General features: G+C 37.7%; 1 protein-coding gene across 12 annotated transcripts in view; it reads right to left on the bottom strand.

Annotated features, from left to right (window-relative positions):
- The window catches only part of DENND1A (DENN domain containing 1A), a 170,900-nt gene that overhangs the window by 120,133 nt on the left and 32,343 nt on the right, over positions 1 to 18,424 (bottom strand). For 11 of the 12 annotated variants that reach the window (XM_052668120.1, XM_052668130.1, XM_052668122.1 and 8 more), the window contains 2 exons: positions 7,495 to 7,544; positions 4,228 to 4,347 (listed from right to left, as the gene is read on the bottom strand). In XM_052668120.1, coding sequence (XP_052524080.1) covers positions 4,228 to 4,347; positions 7,495 to 7,544 — 170 coding nt within the window. Of the gene's footprint in view, positions 1 to 4,227; positions 4,348 to 7,494; positions 7,545 to 18,424 lie in introns of those variants that run through there. The other variant, XM_052668129.1, reaches the window with a different exon arrangement.

Below are 18,424 nucleotides of genomic sequence, written 5' to 3' on the forward strand. Positions count from 1 at the left end.
GGAGATTAAAAGCAATGATGAAATTAAAATTAATTGTCAACACGCAAATCCTTAGGAATCAGAAGGTATCTGTATACTTAAAGAATACAAGAAAGCAGAAGGTTATGGAACTATATTTTCTTTCAAGAACAAATTGTGTACATCTTTGACACCATTGAGATCAATGAAACTTTCTCACCCTATGAAAGAGCATTTCATAAAACACACACAAAACTTTAAAAACATGAGAAACACGAGCATACCAATTCCAGAACAGAAGTTGGGACATGCCTGATAACAGTGTTAAAAGGATGCCCCAGAACTGTATGAGAAGCAGAGTATGGAATTGTCTCTATGACTTTTTTTTTTTTGTAATAGAACACTACAACTCATCACTGAATTCACAACTATTTGTACCACTCACCCTCAAAAGCCCATTACAAATCTGATGCACAGTTACACTAAAGCAAATCTATAAAGACAAATCAAAGAAAAAACACATAAAACCAAAACAACAGCAAAACCCACAAAAACAACAAAAAAGTTTCAGCATCTTAATGCACATCTACAAGGATTTATTTGAGCCAAAATCCTGAAGTCCTTAAAAGGCATCTTAAAAAGAACTCTTTAGGTACTGAAATCTTCTTATGATACTAAAATCAGATTATAACTCAGGATTTCACAGCTTCGACACTAGCTCTCAACACTCCATGCATTCACCATTTGGAAAGGAAAAATATTAAAAAGCATATCTTCAAGTTTTCTAATACATTGCACTGAAAAAAGCAGTACAAAGTACCAATTTGACCAAAACATTTTGATGTGTGGTGGATGAGCTTCTGGGCTTTTTTAATTCACTTCACCTTTTAGAGCCTCAAAAAACCCACCAGACCATCTGTGCAAATTTTCTGTGCTTTTGTTCGCCCTCTGCTGTCTGAAATGCAGAAAGTAACCCTCATACACAGCCGTGCAACTCAGGATTCAAGCAGTATCAGATCACTGCAGTTTTGTTTTTAGCTAAAAATCAAGGCGGGGGGGAAGAGGAAAATGAATATGAGAGATAGTCGATGGCTCTGCGTTAAAGGAAAACCCCAGAACACCTAAACAATGCAGGTTCTCAACTTACCAACCAGCTATTTCCAGAAATTTGCATGTTGATATCCATACAGGAACAAAAGAGATTACAGAAATACATAAATATTAGGAAAAAATATGTTGCCATTTCTTGCAACAATTATGAAAGCTACCTTGAAAGCAGATTATTAAAGAGTAGCAGTTAAAATAGCCAAAGGACTTACAGTGTAAAACTGAATTGGCTTTCTGCTGGCCACAGGAGCAACATCCATGATGACAACATTGCTGCTATTGAACTCCTAGGAGTGCCTTACTGTACTCTGCACGCACACAAAGAAGGGTCTGGATCACTTCACATCTCAAGGTCAGGGCTACGACTTATGGCACTCTGAGAACTGTCACAGCTTTCAACTGTTTCCAAAGTTCTGCTGACGTTTTTTTAAAGCACAAGCTGAATGAAAACAATTTCCTTTTTCTGTTCCTCTTCTATGATGAACCAAAACACAAGCCATTTTCCACCTCCAAACCCTTTTGCCATCCCCAGATACACCAAACCTGTCACTGATAAACAGCTGAATGTTATCTCCAATAACAAACAATATATTATTTTGTCACTGAGCACAGCAAGGAATACCTGAAGCTTGCAGACATCCAGTTTTCCACTGAGTATCTACCAGAGACGCAGCTTGTTCAATTCTAACAGAATGCTGCCAGCAATCTCCAACAAAGTACACTGAGGCAATGTAATACTTTAAACTCAGGAACAGTTTAGAAGGAAAATTGAGCAGACTAGTTCAAAAGTGCTGAAGCAGGCAGGAAGCTTCAGTAGAGGAGTCAAAAAAGTTTTCAAGACTGTTGGTGAGGATCGCATGCATTTGCTGGGCTTAGCGCTCAGAGTCCACTGGTTACGCAGCAACTGCTGGTGGTGAGAAAGGTCTGCCTAGGCTGAAATGGTGCAGGTGTAAATGCAATCATTTTGTCAGCAGAAAAAAAACAGAGTGGAAACCACACGCACTCCCACACTTTAAACAACCTATAATTTAAAAATACACCAAGAAGCATTCTTTTCATCTTCATTCGCTTTTACCATAAAATTCTCACTTGCTTCAGCATATTTTGATGCACCCATTCACAGCAGCATCCTTATGAATTAAAGTAACTCTGTTATTAAAACTAAATTAATAGAATTGCATAATCCTAATTATTTCTAATTTCATTCATGAAGGACACCAAGAAGATTCACATTAACAATGGCTGCTGCAGTTCTGGGAACAGAGAGAGTAAATCCATACGATGCTTATTTATATTCTTCATTATCCTACAAAACTTACATTCATTTGCATTAAAGACGATCTTTCATTTTCTCATTAGTCCACAGGAGAATGAGACAACAGGAATAAAGCTGAATCCCAATTCACCTACTGCTGTTCCTGCATTGTTTTGGCTGCTTCTTTTAGTTGGTTGAGTTTTTAATTTTTATTTCTTTATGTTAGGTATGATTCGAAGCAGAAGGCATTTAGCTACAACATAACTCCTCCATTTCTTCTTGGCACTCACTCAACATAAGGGAGCTGACAGCAAAGAACTCTTATCCAGGAGAGATCAAGAATGGACTCATACTAAACGTTTAGACTCATTTCTTAAACTGTATCTACCCTTTTATTCATCATTAATCAAGAAAAGTTACTCTATGTAACCAGGCACTCCCCACACAAGCGAATCAGTTCCCTGCCTGCATAGAGGAACTAGGGAAATACCTCTGTCTTCCATATCTGGTTCACAACGCTGGACTGCCATCGCCATAGCTTTTAATGGTTGAAAATACTGAAGAAAGGATGGAATGAAAGAAACTGCTGACAAAGCACCTGTCATCCCTCCTCCCACACAGATAATCAGTAATTTTGGTAGACTTCACACTATTTTTTCCAAATGCTAGACTTTAGCAATGAAGGTCTAGTTAGCAGATCCCTGCTGCCAGTGTAATGCTGCAGTACAGGACAGTGAACAGTCGATATCTTTACAAGTCACGAGCCAACACAAGCTGCACAAATGTACTCATGTTAAATTACACACAACAATCAAACTATTTCACAGCATTGCTGGATTCAACTCAATAAAGGCAGAAATGTCCTTGCACTGGACAGCTTCTCTTATATTTTGCAACAACGTCTCCAAAATACTCCAGGAGTCGTATTCAATAAGAAGGTCCCGTTCTGCCATGTGCCACATGCAAAACTCATACGCCAAGGACAAGATCCTCTCTTTCTTACACTGGATTCTCCCATGTGAAGAACAAACAGAAACAACTGAGACAGATGTTTACAATCACTGAGAACAGGGTCCTCATTCCTGACTGCTTCAACACCATCCAGTCACCCGGCTGGCTCTCCACACAGCTAAATCTCAACTCTCTTTGTCTAGGTCACTGCGCCAAAACATGAAAAAGAAGAAGACGGATCGATAAAAAAACCAATAAATAAAAACAAAGGCAGGGTAGCAGATAGAAATCTTTATTTCCATAGAATTTTTAATGGAACTAACATATGGATAGATATGAAACCTTACTGTACCTGCATCAATTCTTGTGAAAAATGTAAATAAAAATCACAGACTATTTCAACATGTCCATAGGTGATCATAAAAGCTGGGCTAGAACTTCTTAGTCTATACTACACAAAATGCATTGCTCCCACCTTCAGCCATCCATTGTATATGGCAAACACTACAAAACCCTCAGCAGGACAACATAAAGCTCATACACACAAACTTTCAGAACACAGACAGCATCAGCACTGAAGACATTTCCTCCGCTACCAGCAGACGCATCGTTAATAAAACTTGCATATACAAATGTCCACAAAATGTCTTACCAAGATCAGTTCTGACAGCAAAAGATAACATGTCATTATGCAATCTCATAACAAATTACTGCAAAGAAACATTGATTTTTTTTTCCTCTGTATCATTAATTCAAGAAAATTGACTACAAACAAATATAATTATCTACAGAAGAACTCAAAGTGCAAGACATCTTGCAGCACTTCTGCAAAAGAGCAGTGACTTTGGAGTAGACAGGAAAGTAATTTTGAACAGCTGGAAATTATAATTACAGTGTAACAATGCAAAGTCAAAACACTGTTTCCCTGTCTGCCAAAAGCTAAACCACAGACTTACCTTAAGATACAGAAGCAGCTTTTGGCCCCAGAAGATAAGCGACAGAACCCAAACCTCTGTTTGCTGTCAATGTCTGTAAGGACAAATGTAAAGTTCTGTCCAACTTGGCTAACTGCATGGCTGAAAATAAAGAGAATAAAAAGGAAAAACTTAATGCTGAGCTAACTTCAAGTCAAAGGTATCCACCAATCCAAGTATGCAAGTCCCATAGCATCTCCTCTTTTACTAGAAGGTTGTGTTTTTGTTGTTGTTTTTCCCTCCAAGAAATCAAATCAGAAAATACATATCCTCTGAAAACTTAAATATGCAAGTGGCTTTAGTGTGGGATGATACTAAACAATGCATTTATCTTTAAACAAAAAAGGATAAACTATTTTCAAAGCAGTACATACAGCACAAACAAAACCCTTGTTCTGTCATGCAGGCAAAATATTATTCTTCATTTGAAAATCTGTTTACTCTAAGAGCAAGACAATGCTTCATAAATAACATGCTGAGCTTATCTGACACTTGGATATTGACTTACTGAAGTCTTGCATCTATCTACCAATTCTGTAAGTATGCTGTGTAGACCATTCCTCAGTGACCAGCAACTCTGCCCATGCCGGAGGACTCTCCTTTACTCTAGCAGCTTTGCAATCAGTTAAAGGAAAGAACATACTATGTGCAAAGGAGGAAAAGATAACTGGGATCAAAAGCATACTGCACTACAGCCAGCTATGACTGTAGGCATGATTTTTTAAGACTTTAAAACAATTTTTCCAAGTCATCTGCCTCATCTGTAGGATCTAAAAGGCTCTTCAAGAGCAGCACAGATGAGCTGATAACTTCACAGATATTGGCTGCCACTCACACCCCGGTGGGAAGTATCACTCTAGCAAAATCTAGCTGGATTGGAAAACTCAGGTAAGTGCTCAGAATGGTCACATCAAAAAAATTTGCTTTACGTTCAGGCACAATACTTTTTGAATGCTGTTTATGAACAAAATGAAAGACATATCTAAGGTACACCACATCTATCTGAAGTTGATCGAACACTCGTGTGGTGATGGTAAGTTCCATTCAAACTAAGCCAATTCACCTGCCACTTTGCTGAGATGTAGTTATACTGCAGAGATGTAAGCTTACTACTTAACATAAATGCTGATTTTTCAGTGGGAAAGCTGTGACTAATAAAATTATTAGCTGACTTAGATTTTCAATTTGATTTCTCATAATGATATGAAATTAACACTTATTTCAGGTTGTTTTTTCAGTGAGAACAGAAAAACATGAATAAAATTTGCATGTGCATCTTTACAACTCAGTAACAACAACAACAAAAAAACACAGAATAAAATTTCAGGCCAATTAGCTATCATAGTAATGAGCCCTAAAAGCAAGCAAATATCTAGAGAAAATGAAGAAAAATAGACTTTCATAAAGAAAGGTTGGACCCATCCAGCACTAAGTGCTCCATATTCACAGGAGGACAAAAAGAAAGACACTTAAGAGCATTTCAGTACCCCGAGAATTAGCGTGAGTACTAATATCCTGCAGAATTCTAACTGTCAACAGAACAGCATTTCCATAAACCATACTGAGCTGGTAGGGTATACCAAAAAATCCCTTACTGGTGCTAAGTTTTATCTGTAAAGCTTGGATGTAATGTTACTATGGTGATTTTACTATGGTGTTTTAGAAGAGGATTACATGCTTAATTTTAACAAGGCCAAGAGCAGAGTGTGTGCAGAAAAGCATTCTAGCTGACAATTAAAATTATGGAACAGGAGAGAAAAAAACATGCTTCACTCGCGGCAGGGAGAAGCTTGTTTATCACCCAATTGCAACAAGTTGGTAAGTTCCTTCCAGCTAACCTAAAGATTTTTGCACTTGGAAAAGAAGGAAGAGATGTGGCAGACAACTCTTTCAGGTGCAACTTAAGACATCTTTTAATCTAAATTTTAGGTATACCCCAAGACCACAAACCCTTCTTAGTTTTCAAAATGGCTGGCTTTTCTGTGTCAGTCTGTGATGCTCAGTCAAAAAGCTGAATCCAGAAGTGAGACATACTTTTCATTAAGTTCTCATGTGCACCCCATATGGGTTTTCAATGTTTCTATCTTTCAAAAATGTTATATCTCTGGAGGAAAAAAAGAGAGAAAACAATAACAAAACCCCAGGTACAATAATACTACATGTTACAACCATAAACGTGTCCACAGTATGAAGGGAGCAACTCTAAACATGCACATGAGAAAAATATCTACATCTACTTCCCCAATCCCTCCACTTAAGCAAGGGAAAAAGATCAGTAAAAAGTGATTCCAAATTACCAGGAGAATTTGTGGCTTTCGAAGGTTACTCAAGTCAACAAGCATCAGCTAAGAAGCTCTTGCTGACAGTCTAGGATATTCAAATTCTCTTTTTATGTACAAATGAGGTACAGTAGAGGTGTTGGCAGTGTCAGCTCTTGCCAGCAGTGCCTCACCAGCATCTCTCAACCCTGACCTGCAGGAACTGCCCAGAGGGCTGAGAGAACATTATCACCTTCATGATCTGTTCAAGCTTTCAGCTTCCTCCAACTACAGATTACCACATAGCTGACCTCAGACATGTGATTCTAACCAATGAAATGCTGTTCCTATGCAGCACAAGCAGCAGTGCACTTCAAAATCTGAACGCTTGCTCTCACCATGAAATCGTCAGACCTAACTTACAGTAAGAACAAAACTAACAATCTAAAAAACTACAAGATTTCTGACAATTCCTAAATCACAAGAAGAAATTTTCTCAGTCAGCTACGGTTCTTCTCCAGTCCATTAGAAACTAGACCACCATTTTTCAAAAAGTTAGAACTGGAATTAAGAAGTCACAAGGAAGGCATCAGCATTCGAGCGAAGATCGAGGCCTCGAAAGGTAAAGCACTTTATGAATTCTTCCCAAATTTTGGCAAATGAGAAGTAAAATCCAGATGTAAAGAAGTTCTGACATGAACATGCATATTTGACAATTACTACCCAAGCGTTTTCACATCCAAATGTTACACAGAAGTAAAACAAAACACATTTTTGTGGCTGCCACTGAACAGCTCAAACTTTTTTTTTTTTTTATTTTACTACGTCCATGAAAACTCCAGGACAAATGGATTCTGAGACTAGGATTTGCACTTTGGCACTTTTAATCACAGTCAATCAAAGAGAACACTAAGAACATTATGTTTTTTACTTTTTGCAGTGGTTTTATGAGAAGCTCATTTTCTTGTCAAGTTTGAAAATCTCATCCTACCTGTCCATGTAGAAGGGGAAACAAAACTTGGTCAAAGTCTGTAGAACTTCCTGTGGAGAGAAAAAAAAAAAAGAAAAAGAGAGATAATTTATACATCCAATGGGACCAATAAATCTAATATTAACCACATCACACAATTTCACAACTTTGCCCTGAAGAAAGACGAGACAGATGAAGAAATATGGGCTTTATCAATTACATGGAAGGAGTACCAGGCAGTCAATCATGTGAAATAATAAACATGATCAAACTTCATTAAAAATGAAAAATTAATCAAGATTCACACATGGGCAGGCAGCAGGAGCCATCCAGCAATTCTCCAAAGGATAGGAGGAGGTTGGGTTGTTGAGTGTTAACACTTCTCTAGGGACAATCTCTACCCTGACCATATGGATCATAGTGAATAACACCAACCCACATGGGTTTGGCCTGGCAGGACCACTTCTGCTGGCACAGCTTTTGACTGTTACCTAGGAACAGAGGTCTGGGGGATTAGAGAATACTTCCCAACATCAGCAAGATAAATAACAAAAGATAAAGCCAATAGGTCTCCTAGCAGGAATGTTTAACACTGCCTGCTGCTATTAGAAAGACAATGTGAGTGTTACAAGACCGATTAAAATAACGAGTATTAAAAGAAATACTAACTGTTTAAACTACAAACCATTTCCTAAATGTTGCAAAACAGCACCACACACACAGAACTTTTAAACATACGTATGATCTAAAAAAAAAAAAGCACGACTGTGAAAATTAGAACATTAAAAACATTTTAATAAATCACCTTCCACTGCACGCCTTTAAATGAATATAGTCATTAAAGAAGCAAAAAAATACATGTACCAAAATAGCTGCATTCACACACAGAAGTAATCTGCTCACACTGTGTCCTTCTATAATATTCCAATTTGTATTACAAAATCCACCATAAAGGTCAACTCAGATTGCAGACCTACTACCAGCCAGTTCATCATCCACTCTCCTTCACAGTGAAATACTTCAGGACCTGTAACATCACATATATTTCTGATTTCAGCTACAAGATCATTCTGACTGGATGGCAAACCTGATAAACTCAACACTTTTCTGGCCATAGCAATAAATTATCACCAATAACTAAATTGATGCTTTTCGCTTCATTTACTTCTAAAACCAATGCCACCATTCAACAAATAAACGACATCAATCTAATCACCTATTCAATGAAGCGGAAAGCATATTGACTCTCTTGCAAGAACATGTTCCTCCTACATAATTCAAACAAGCACATCCCATTCTTAGCAATGGTTTCAAGCTCAACTGCTCCAGAACTATTCTTCGGAGGTCTCCTGGCGACTAAAATGGAGCAAGTTCTTTAGATTTCATGCAGAAACAGATATGGAAACTTTGACTTCTTGACAGTTTATTGATAGATTATTTAACAACCTTCTGTTTTTAAAGAACAAGAAAGAATCCATTGAAGTATGGCATGTAAAGCAATGAAAAAACCTCCTTTCAATTTTAACAGAGGAAACCTGTGAAGCATCCATGCAGGTTTCAGAGTAAAGTCTGCAGAAACGCATTTTCATCCAAGAAGCCTTGATAGTAAAGAACTCAATTAACAAGACTGGATTCATCCTTGTGCAGTGCCTGACTTCCACAAGGACTGACAGTCTCCTGCACAACTCCAATAGCTCATGCACAAAAACTGCACCTGGACAAATCTAAGTTATTTCACACTTGTCCTTTACCCATTGCTGAAAGCTCAAACCACAAAAAAGAAAATCAGAATTGTAAACCAGCTGAAATTATAATTGCAGCAGAGTAAAGTGACTATGTATTTATTGACTTCATTCTGCATAGCAGCTACACACAATTCTGAAACGAAATTGTTTACAGATAACAAATCATCAATAACATAAAAGTAGAATGTACTCTCCATTATTTTGATAAAGCTTTGAATGTTTACTGTAACTGCCAGCATAAACACTTATTTGATAAAACATGTCTGCATCTCACCAGCATTGTGTTACTGGAGGATAATGGACTGTATTACTCAAAACTCTCTTTCCACTTCTCTTAATTTTTATGGCTTCCTAAAAACAAAAAGTGTGTTTAAAGAGAAAAAACATTGAATTTATTTCACTATACACTGCTCTGCCTTTCTAATAAAGACTCTGCAATGGTATTATAACATAGTTTTTGCATTATTGGACAAAACCTGCCACTCATTATATACCAATACCTATCTGTGTTGTCTTACAACTTTAAGATTGAGACTAGTACAGGTTAATCACAGACTTAGTTCTAAATTTTAACTACAACAGAGAATTAGGCTCTAATTAGCAAAAATGCTGATCTTTTGCATGTAAGACATACAATTACTAGAGACCGACCCTATTTTTGCTCAAGTAGCAAGCTTGTGAATACAAATATACTTTTTTTTTTTCCCCAATTAAGTAGTGCTCAGTTTTAAAGCTTGGCAATCCCTATGTAAAACCCAACTTCAGGTGATTGGTTACGACCTCGAAAAAAACATTCGCTCTTTAGGACTCCAAACAAAAAAACCCACCATAAAACAAAACCTACAACTCCTCCATGCCAGCATCTTATAATCCGTTCCATGTTTTTACCTGACATGAAACACAAGGGTAGTATCCATAGACTTTTTTCTTATTTTATTCCCTTATGCCTATTTTTTCAAAGAAAAACCTACAAAATGCCTCTAAAACAAAACATCTGAAAAGCAAACCAAACAATACAATCCAGGACACACAGCTGATAAGCGCAAATTACCCAGTAGCTGAAACCCACGTCTCTAGGGTATCACATGCCAGTTTTCTGGATCAATCCCCAAGTTTATATTTTCACAAATCTTCTTACATGCAGTTTGATTTTTAACATTTTAATGAGCAAAAAGTGCATCTATAGCAGGCAGCCAACACAGTTAAAGTGCAGGGCATGAACTGCGTCCCCGGAGGGATTCAGCCCAGCCGTGTCACCAGTGGCTTTAGGACATACACCACCTGGTTCCGTGTCCCAAGGTTCCAACTCTTTTCATAATCAAAACACTGCTGACATTATAAACCCCACATGGGTTTTCTAAAATCCTTCCCAATCAATAAAGCCAGTACATAACTTATCGGAGACAACACAGAGCTCATTGATTAAGTTTGGTTTCAGTAGCAAAGTTTTCAAAATAAATGAGCCAGGAAGAGAGTGTTCAGCCCTTTTGTGTCACACAGCAATTTATGGAGGTAAGGCAGTCTCTGAAACGATTTCTTTCTCCCTTCACACTCCACACAAGATACACTTTTAAAGCACACGGAAAAGAAAGCTGCTAAATACATTGGCATGGAGAGAAGACCTGACTCAGTGATGAAAGAGATGAATACTGGATTATATTCTTGATTTCCACTCAGAGGAAGTATAAGTGAGGTTTGCCATAAGCAAAATGCTGGACAGAGAGGGTGGAAAATGCAAGCAGTCTTTGTCTTCTGCAGCCAGAAATACCACCAGAATCCATGAAACCAGCATGAAATGCATCCTGTTTGCACCGAGGGCCACCCAAAAAGCTGCAGGAAGACCTCAGCAGGCAGAGGAGGAAAAAAAGGAGCTCTGAGAGCAGGGAGGGGCACAAAGGGGCTGCAGAAGCACTGAGCGGGGCTATGGAGCTCTGCCTGGGCCTGAGCTGCAGATGCTTTTGTGGGGGCTATTTTAGCTGAGAGCTACAGAACAAAGCAACTTACTGCAAGCTACCATGAAGTGAAATGAGGGACTAAAAGAAATTCACCACTGAACGGTTTTGTGTATTTGTTATTTCTGCTCAGAAACAAAATCAAATTTGAACATGTTGATCTTTGATTAATGTTAATATTTGAAAATGTAAATACAACATAGGAGTGCTAAGAATTTAAGTAAAACATTATTCAACTATTTTTAAATTTGAATAGTACTTTAATCTACCTTATTACCACAAAATTGTAAACTGCTTTCAAATTTAAATCATCTATTTGCATAATTTTAAGCTAAGAATTATTTAGATCACCCACTGCAATGGAACAACAGGATTAAGAACTCCAAACAGATGTCAGCGCACCCAAATAACCAACTTAAAACAGGCAACAACTCCATGCACAGAACACTGAAAGGAAATGTACAAAACCTACAGCAACGTAAACCCTGTTTGCTGTGCAGTTGGTCAGAATTTCACGTATGTGTTCCTAGGAAAGGAAACATCCTTATGCACGTCAAAAAGGAGCACCTCAGTAACAAGTGCTGCTGCTACCTTAAACAGCACTCTACAAAGCAGCTACTTTACAATGACCAGGAAAACGCAGTCTTGCATCAGCGTCTTACTGAAATAATACAGATCTAAGGAAGTAATACTAGAACAACAACAAAAAAAATCCATCCACTAACAAAGACAACAGTAACAATCAGGGATCAGTAAATCTCATCTTCCGAAGGTTTAGACGTTAATTTGCATTTGTTAGTAATGCTGGCTTGTATCAAATTGTCCTAAAGTTACTATTATTAAAGATTATCTCATCAATTATGTAATTGTGCCATGTAATCATGTACTTAACATTCAGAAGCATTCCAACAGCTTTATAAAATGAATTCTCAAATTAAAGTAAGGTATCCTGCATGGAAAGGCTGCGTCACAACAAAGAGCTCCAATTTTTGCATGATATCAGATCACAGAAAGCAAAGAACAGTAAACATAAAAGCACCATTTTCCTCCATTTTAAAGAATCCATTTTTTTCCAGTACTGACAGCACACATTCTTAAAAGAAGAAAACCTTGGCTCGCAAAACACATCAAACTTCATCTTGCATTTGTGTATTTGGTATCATTCTACATCTCGTAGTGCTGAGCATTAATAGCTTTGATAATCACCAAAATATATTGGGAATCAATTTTAATCACCTCTTTAGAAAGCTCTTCCACTCTAAAAGAAACAGGTGCATCATTTACAATTATACTGTCCCAACTTCGTTTTCTCTCTACTTTTTTAGCGCTCTTTGTATGTCAGCACAAATGTCCAGGACCAGTCCACCCATTTGCTTAGGGTTCCACAATTCTAGTAGCTCTTTCTGAGTAATTACAAAGCTTGGACCAGAGGAGGGCTTTTTTTTCCCCTACAAGTCACTTCTCCCCTTATGAGGGGGAAATGGCATCGCTGCACTGACCTCAGGAAAATGCTGTTCAAAACAAAAGAAAACAAACACATGCAGACACAATCACCATAAGATCAACTGCAAGAAATAAATAACATTTCCAAAGTACATTGGGACCTGCTATCATTTAAATATTTTAAGCACAGAAAATATGTGCACAGATGGAAACTTTTCTCATTGCATTACTAAAAACATATTTCACGATAAAGCTCAAAATCCCTGAATTTTTTAAACCTAATTGTGACTGTTTCTTAGAATTCACACCCCAAGGCCAAAGCTTTCCTGCCACCAGTCCTTCAAATCTGATTTGGACATTACACGGGAGGAGGCTCCAAGCCTCCCTGAGGTCTCACTCCTTTTACAACATACGCAAAAACAGCAGATAATGGGCCTATGCTGAATTCACCGCTCTGCACAGCTCCTCCTGGGACACAGGCCTAGCAGATGTGATAAAAACTGTGTCAGAGAAGTAGCTCTAGTTTTTGCCTTAATGACAACTTCAACCTCTCAACTAATAGAACAAAAGAACAAAAATGACTATTGCTTGTTTTTTGGTAGAAAAAAGCTGAAAGTAAAGCTGAGCTAACTATTTAAGCAATTTTGCAAAGAGGGGTCCTGAGCAAAGGCCTTTAAAATCCCTCCAAGTGAATTGAGATCAGTTTTATTCTGAGACAACTGGATTTCAGCTAACATGCTATGTTGAAAAAAATGAAAATCTACAACGGTTGCCATCAGAATAATTGTTCCACTCAAATCATGAAGAACTGAAAAATTGTATAAACAAGCATTAAAATCAAGGCCAATAATGTGCATAAACACTGCACTACTGGTACAGATAAGAAACATCAATATCAGATAACTAGAACTGTAAATATTTGGCAATTAAAGACGAGGAATATTTTCCTTTCAACTTTATTTAGGAAAAAATCAAGTTTGAAAAAATCATCACACCAAGTCAGCAGCACAGGTATCTCACACCGAAATATGGAGCTAAGTGTATCCACTGGTTAGCATGTGTTAAATATTATAATTCTGGCTTATGACTGGCTCTTTTACACATTGCCTCAAATGCTCTATTCAGCTGCTACCCCATACCCACTTAATCAGCAATCATTGTCCTCCGAGGCAGGACTTTGTTGTCAAGACAAGCACCGAAACCTTTAAAAAATTTCAGAACTGGCATAAGAAAAAAGTGATCTTTGTCAAACAAGGAGAAATTTATGCAAATCTTTTATAAACATTCACAAACATTTATTTAGCTTTTGAAATGTTGGCCTCATTTGAGAGCATGAAAATGAGGGGGAAATAGGAAGATGCAAAGGACAGCTTAGAGGCTGGCACACTGCATAAATATTCAGAAGGAAGATTATAGGATTCGTGTTAGGCTGTCTTAGGTTTCTCCAAAGTCCACATAGAATACCAAAGAACAAAACTAACGAGAAGTAGAGCAGATGTTAGACAATGCAGCAGCCCTCTTTTCCACACTCACTTGGCTATACTTGGATGCTTTCATTTTTTCTTTCAATATGGTTAGGTCATTCAAGGATTCTCCTATAGACTCCGTATTGTGGCTACAGAGCTATAAGCTGGACCTCTGTCAGCTTTCCAAAAGTTCCCAATGAAAAGGCATTATGCAAATTCCAGCTCTCTTACTCTTTCAGGAAAAAAAAAAAGCCTCCAGTAGGCAGTCATTGGAGTATTGGAAGTCCCAGCCTTCATTTCTGTATGGTTGTGTTTGCCTTAGGGCCATGCTGCTTGTTTTGACAGTGGATCCCCCCAGATAGTTGGGATTAGTCGAGCTTGTTTAGATAAACTTGAAATCAAGGCCTTCTCTAGGTAGACAGCTAGATGTAGCTACTGAGTTTCCAGCTGCCTTCTTCTTTCATCCCAAAACAACTGCAGATTCACAGTGGAGATCACAGCCACAGGCTATGTCACATACATAAGTACAAAATTAAAGGCTGCTAAAAGAAGCCTTTGTGTGCCTCAGTGCTAAAATAAGGAATCTGTACTGCACAGTTTAAACAAATTATTCAAAAACACCAATAAGGCTCTGCAATGGGTAGTTAACAAGGTGTGCCCACAAAATATACACTGATTACATAAAGGGACAAGATCATGGGTTTTTTAGTCATTCCTGCATCGTTCACTGTCCAACCTTCGCAAAAATATGTGCAAATAAAAATTTTTTAAAGTATCTACCAGATTGTCTGAAAAATGTTCTGTTTATCAAATGCAAACTTTGTGATTGCAGGACATGACGAAGATGGTATTCCAATTAGATTTTTATTCACGTTCATGAAAAGAACTGGCTAGATGTGACATTCGTAAGAACGTATTGCAAAGCACAAAAACTCATTCACACAAACATCATACATTAAAAGACAAAAGGCCAGCTCGCCAAAGCCACACTGAAAACTGTAAGCACCCACGTAACCACATAACACCTTCAATGAACTGCATTGGAGCTTAGCCCCAAAAAGGCATTTATTCATCAGGGGTAGGAAAAACAGCTCTGACTTTTCAAAATTCCAATTTCTTCTAGTTAGGTGCAAGATTTTACAGACACCTCAACAGCATCTGGGCACAGACAAGAAACAAAATTAAAGGAGAAATGAATCACAATGATGTTATAAATTAAGCAAAAAGGACAGCCACTGAAGAAACTAAAGAAGAAAATAAATAAGCTGACTTCCATGAATTTTAAGTATTATTAAAAATCAACTCCCGTCCCTTCTTAGGGAAAAAGGCCTGAAGAAATTCATGATGTTGAAAGCAAACAGTTTAAAGACAGCAGCACAATTTTACAGTTAAGAAGCAAAGACAAAAATTTGCCACAAAGAACTTCTTTGCCTTTTTTGCAAAGGACCTCAACATCACTTTTTATTCACCTACACTATTATGGAAATTCTATCATCTCTCATTGTAAAATTAAGGGATTTCACTGACAAAATCTTTTGCGGAAATCCGAAGTATTAAAAAGCAAAAGAGAATAACATTAGAGTCCAATTTCTTCCTGCACCAGTCACTAAAGAAAATACTAGACTGCATTCAATGAGTCATTTTACAAATTCATCATAAATTCAAGCATAAATTCTCCATTAGCGACATCCTCAGCACAAAGCTACAGATTAGGAATTCTAACCAACCACTGAGCAGAATACATAAGTCTTGAGAGGTAAACACTCCTATTCTATTTGAAAGAAAATAGAAGAATGCACGTAGAATTGTTACTAACAAACTGAATACGGCTGCCAAGAAGAACGCCACGGATATACGTGTAGCACCACGGTGTAACAGGCTGTTATCAAATACAAAAAATTGATGTAATTTCTCACAAATGTCTTCTGATGGCAACCACCTGATCCTGCTCACTGCTGCAAAGAACACGCGTTCTCTAAGTGCTTTAAAGCAGTTGCTGATGAAGTTGCTTCTCAGCTACACGACACCTGCTCTTTACAGGTAGGGCAATGTAACAAAACTGAACTACCCCAAACGGGACAACGGCCAGCCTTTTTTTTCAAACTTGGGAGTTCCCATTTCTCAGGCTCACGTTCACAACAAGTGTGCTGACACAAGCCTCACAACAGACCTATGAGAAAATGCATTCACAGGAAATTAGGTTATGTAAAAACCCCAAAGATCCAGTTACACATTCTTACACATCAATTCTCTTTCACAGCTAAGATAGTAAAGTATTAAAAGAAAACACCATCCAGAACAGAAGTTCTCTTACACGTAGCATTCTTGCATGCGGTTACTGTGTGTATTCTGTAGGGCACCCTAGCAATACAGTCTCTGAACTATATAAGGCACAGGGATCTGAAAACCACACAGAAGACCATGACTGAATACTTTGTATGATTACTTTGTATAATTGAAGTAACAAATCACCAGCTGACTTCTTCAGGAATCCGTGTTTGCACATAAATTATGTCTCCAGAAAAGAAATAGGCAAACAGCGTGATCTTACAGCGTTGTAAGAGGGAGCCCATAAAAGGTCATGCCTGCTCCAAAGAAATGATCACAGATAGTAAGATTCCAGTTTGGGAGGAAAAAAAAAGAAAAAGAAAAAGAAGGTGGTATTTCCATCTACCTCCAGTGAGCCCCAAACTCTAGGAACTCCCACTCCTGTCAAAATGAGTCAAGGAACTCTGCTTCTGCCCTGAAAACCCAGAAAAACAATGAAGAGCAGCCTCTAGAAATCTTTCGTGGCCTCTGCACCTGGCTGCAAGAATTCAAGATGATCTGAAAGAAATCACACCACTTACCTGCTGATATTTAGTTTAATCCTGTTTCAGTCAGTGTCCTGATCAAACAGCAGAACTGATTTATTGTGCATACAAACATCAGCACAACCAACCGTAACAAGAATGATCATTAAGAGCACAGAGACGACAACGATTTTAATATGCTTATATCTACCACAATGCTGGAATTTGTTCTTGTTTTGATGAAGCAAAGATACTTTCTACATGTTGCTAATTTTTGAAATCGTTCATATATTGCTCTACAGCACCAGAAAGTAATCGAATATTTTCAGCAGACTGAAAGAATAAATTTTTCTATAACATTTTGATAATGGCCAGCTTAAACAAATAGGACATTACTGCACAACATCTTTCATTTTAAAGGATCTTATCTTCACTCGATGTGAATATTTTATAGTTTTATCAATGAATTTAAACATAGGTGATAATGATTACTCACTTTAGGCCTGATCCCACAACCTTTACTCACATGAGTAGTCCCCAAAGGATTTCAATATGGCCACCTCAACGAATAAGGGCTGGCAGGACAGGTTTTAAATTATTCATGTATTCAGAGGTTTTTAAGGCCAGAAGGGACCATTATGATCATCTAGTCTGACCTCTTGTATAACAAAGGCCAGACAATTGTATTCAGTAATATTTGTTCTCAATTGAATAATTTGTGGTAAAATCAAGTCGTGTTTATTAAACTTCGACTACCAACTCAAATTTTACATGAATGAAAACTGAAACTGTTTAGAAAGTGGCTTCAGCCACTTTTCCTCACACTTGAACCCCATTATTCCTCTGTTTCCATTCCAAATTTGTCTCACTTCTGAACACTGGATTTTGGCATGGCTTTCCCACGCAGACTTCAGAGTCCAGCATTATTCCCGGAACTCTCAGGCCAAAATCAAGTCACCTAAGTCACCTCCTGGGCCCCTTCAAAAGATTAACTGGCAGTTCTTTGTTGTCTTCTGCATTTTTAGCACTGCTGCTGTGCACCGTATTTTCTGAAATGCAAATATCAGAACTGGAAAAATGTACCACTAATTCAGTGATGGAACAAAGGGAGAAAACAGCATCTCCAGCTCAACTCCTCCATAGACACAAATGCAGTAACTGCTGAGATTGCTTAACTAGCAGACTAAAAAGGAAACAGTTCTGAGTACTTTCTCACTCAGCATGTTCAGGCTTCAGGACTAACTTTTTTCAGGTACTGATTTAACTGCTTTGCTCAGTACAAACCCATTGCAATCATTTTTGCAGCTTAGCACCTGGCAGTAGTAAAACAAATGTACAAAGTCATAAACAAGCCTAGAATGTTACAATGTTACGCAAAACTCTGTTCAGTATCTGAAGGACTACTTAAAAGCAGCTATTCCATTAGGCTGCTATACATATTCTCTGAATTCTCTCATCATAGAAAAATTTAACTTCCATACTGCTTAGATGTACTGAACTTAACTCTTAAATGGAGTTTGGATGAAGAGATTATGTCAATGGTTCAATTAAGA

Source organism: Tympanuchus pallidicinctus, unplaced genomic scaffold, assembly GCF_026119805.1.
Source record: "Tympanuchus pallidicinctus isolate F22 unplaced genomic scaffold, pur_lepc_1.0 scaffold8, whole genome shotgun sequence".
Lineage (NCBI taxonomy): Eukaryota > Metazoa > Chordata > Aves > Galliformes > Phasianidae > Tympanuchus > Tympanuchus pallidicinctus.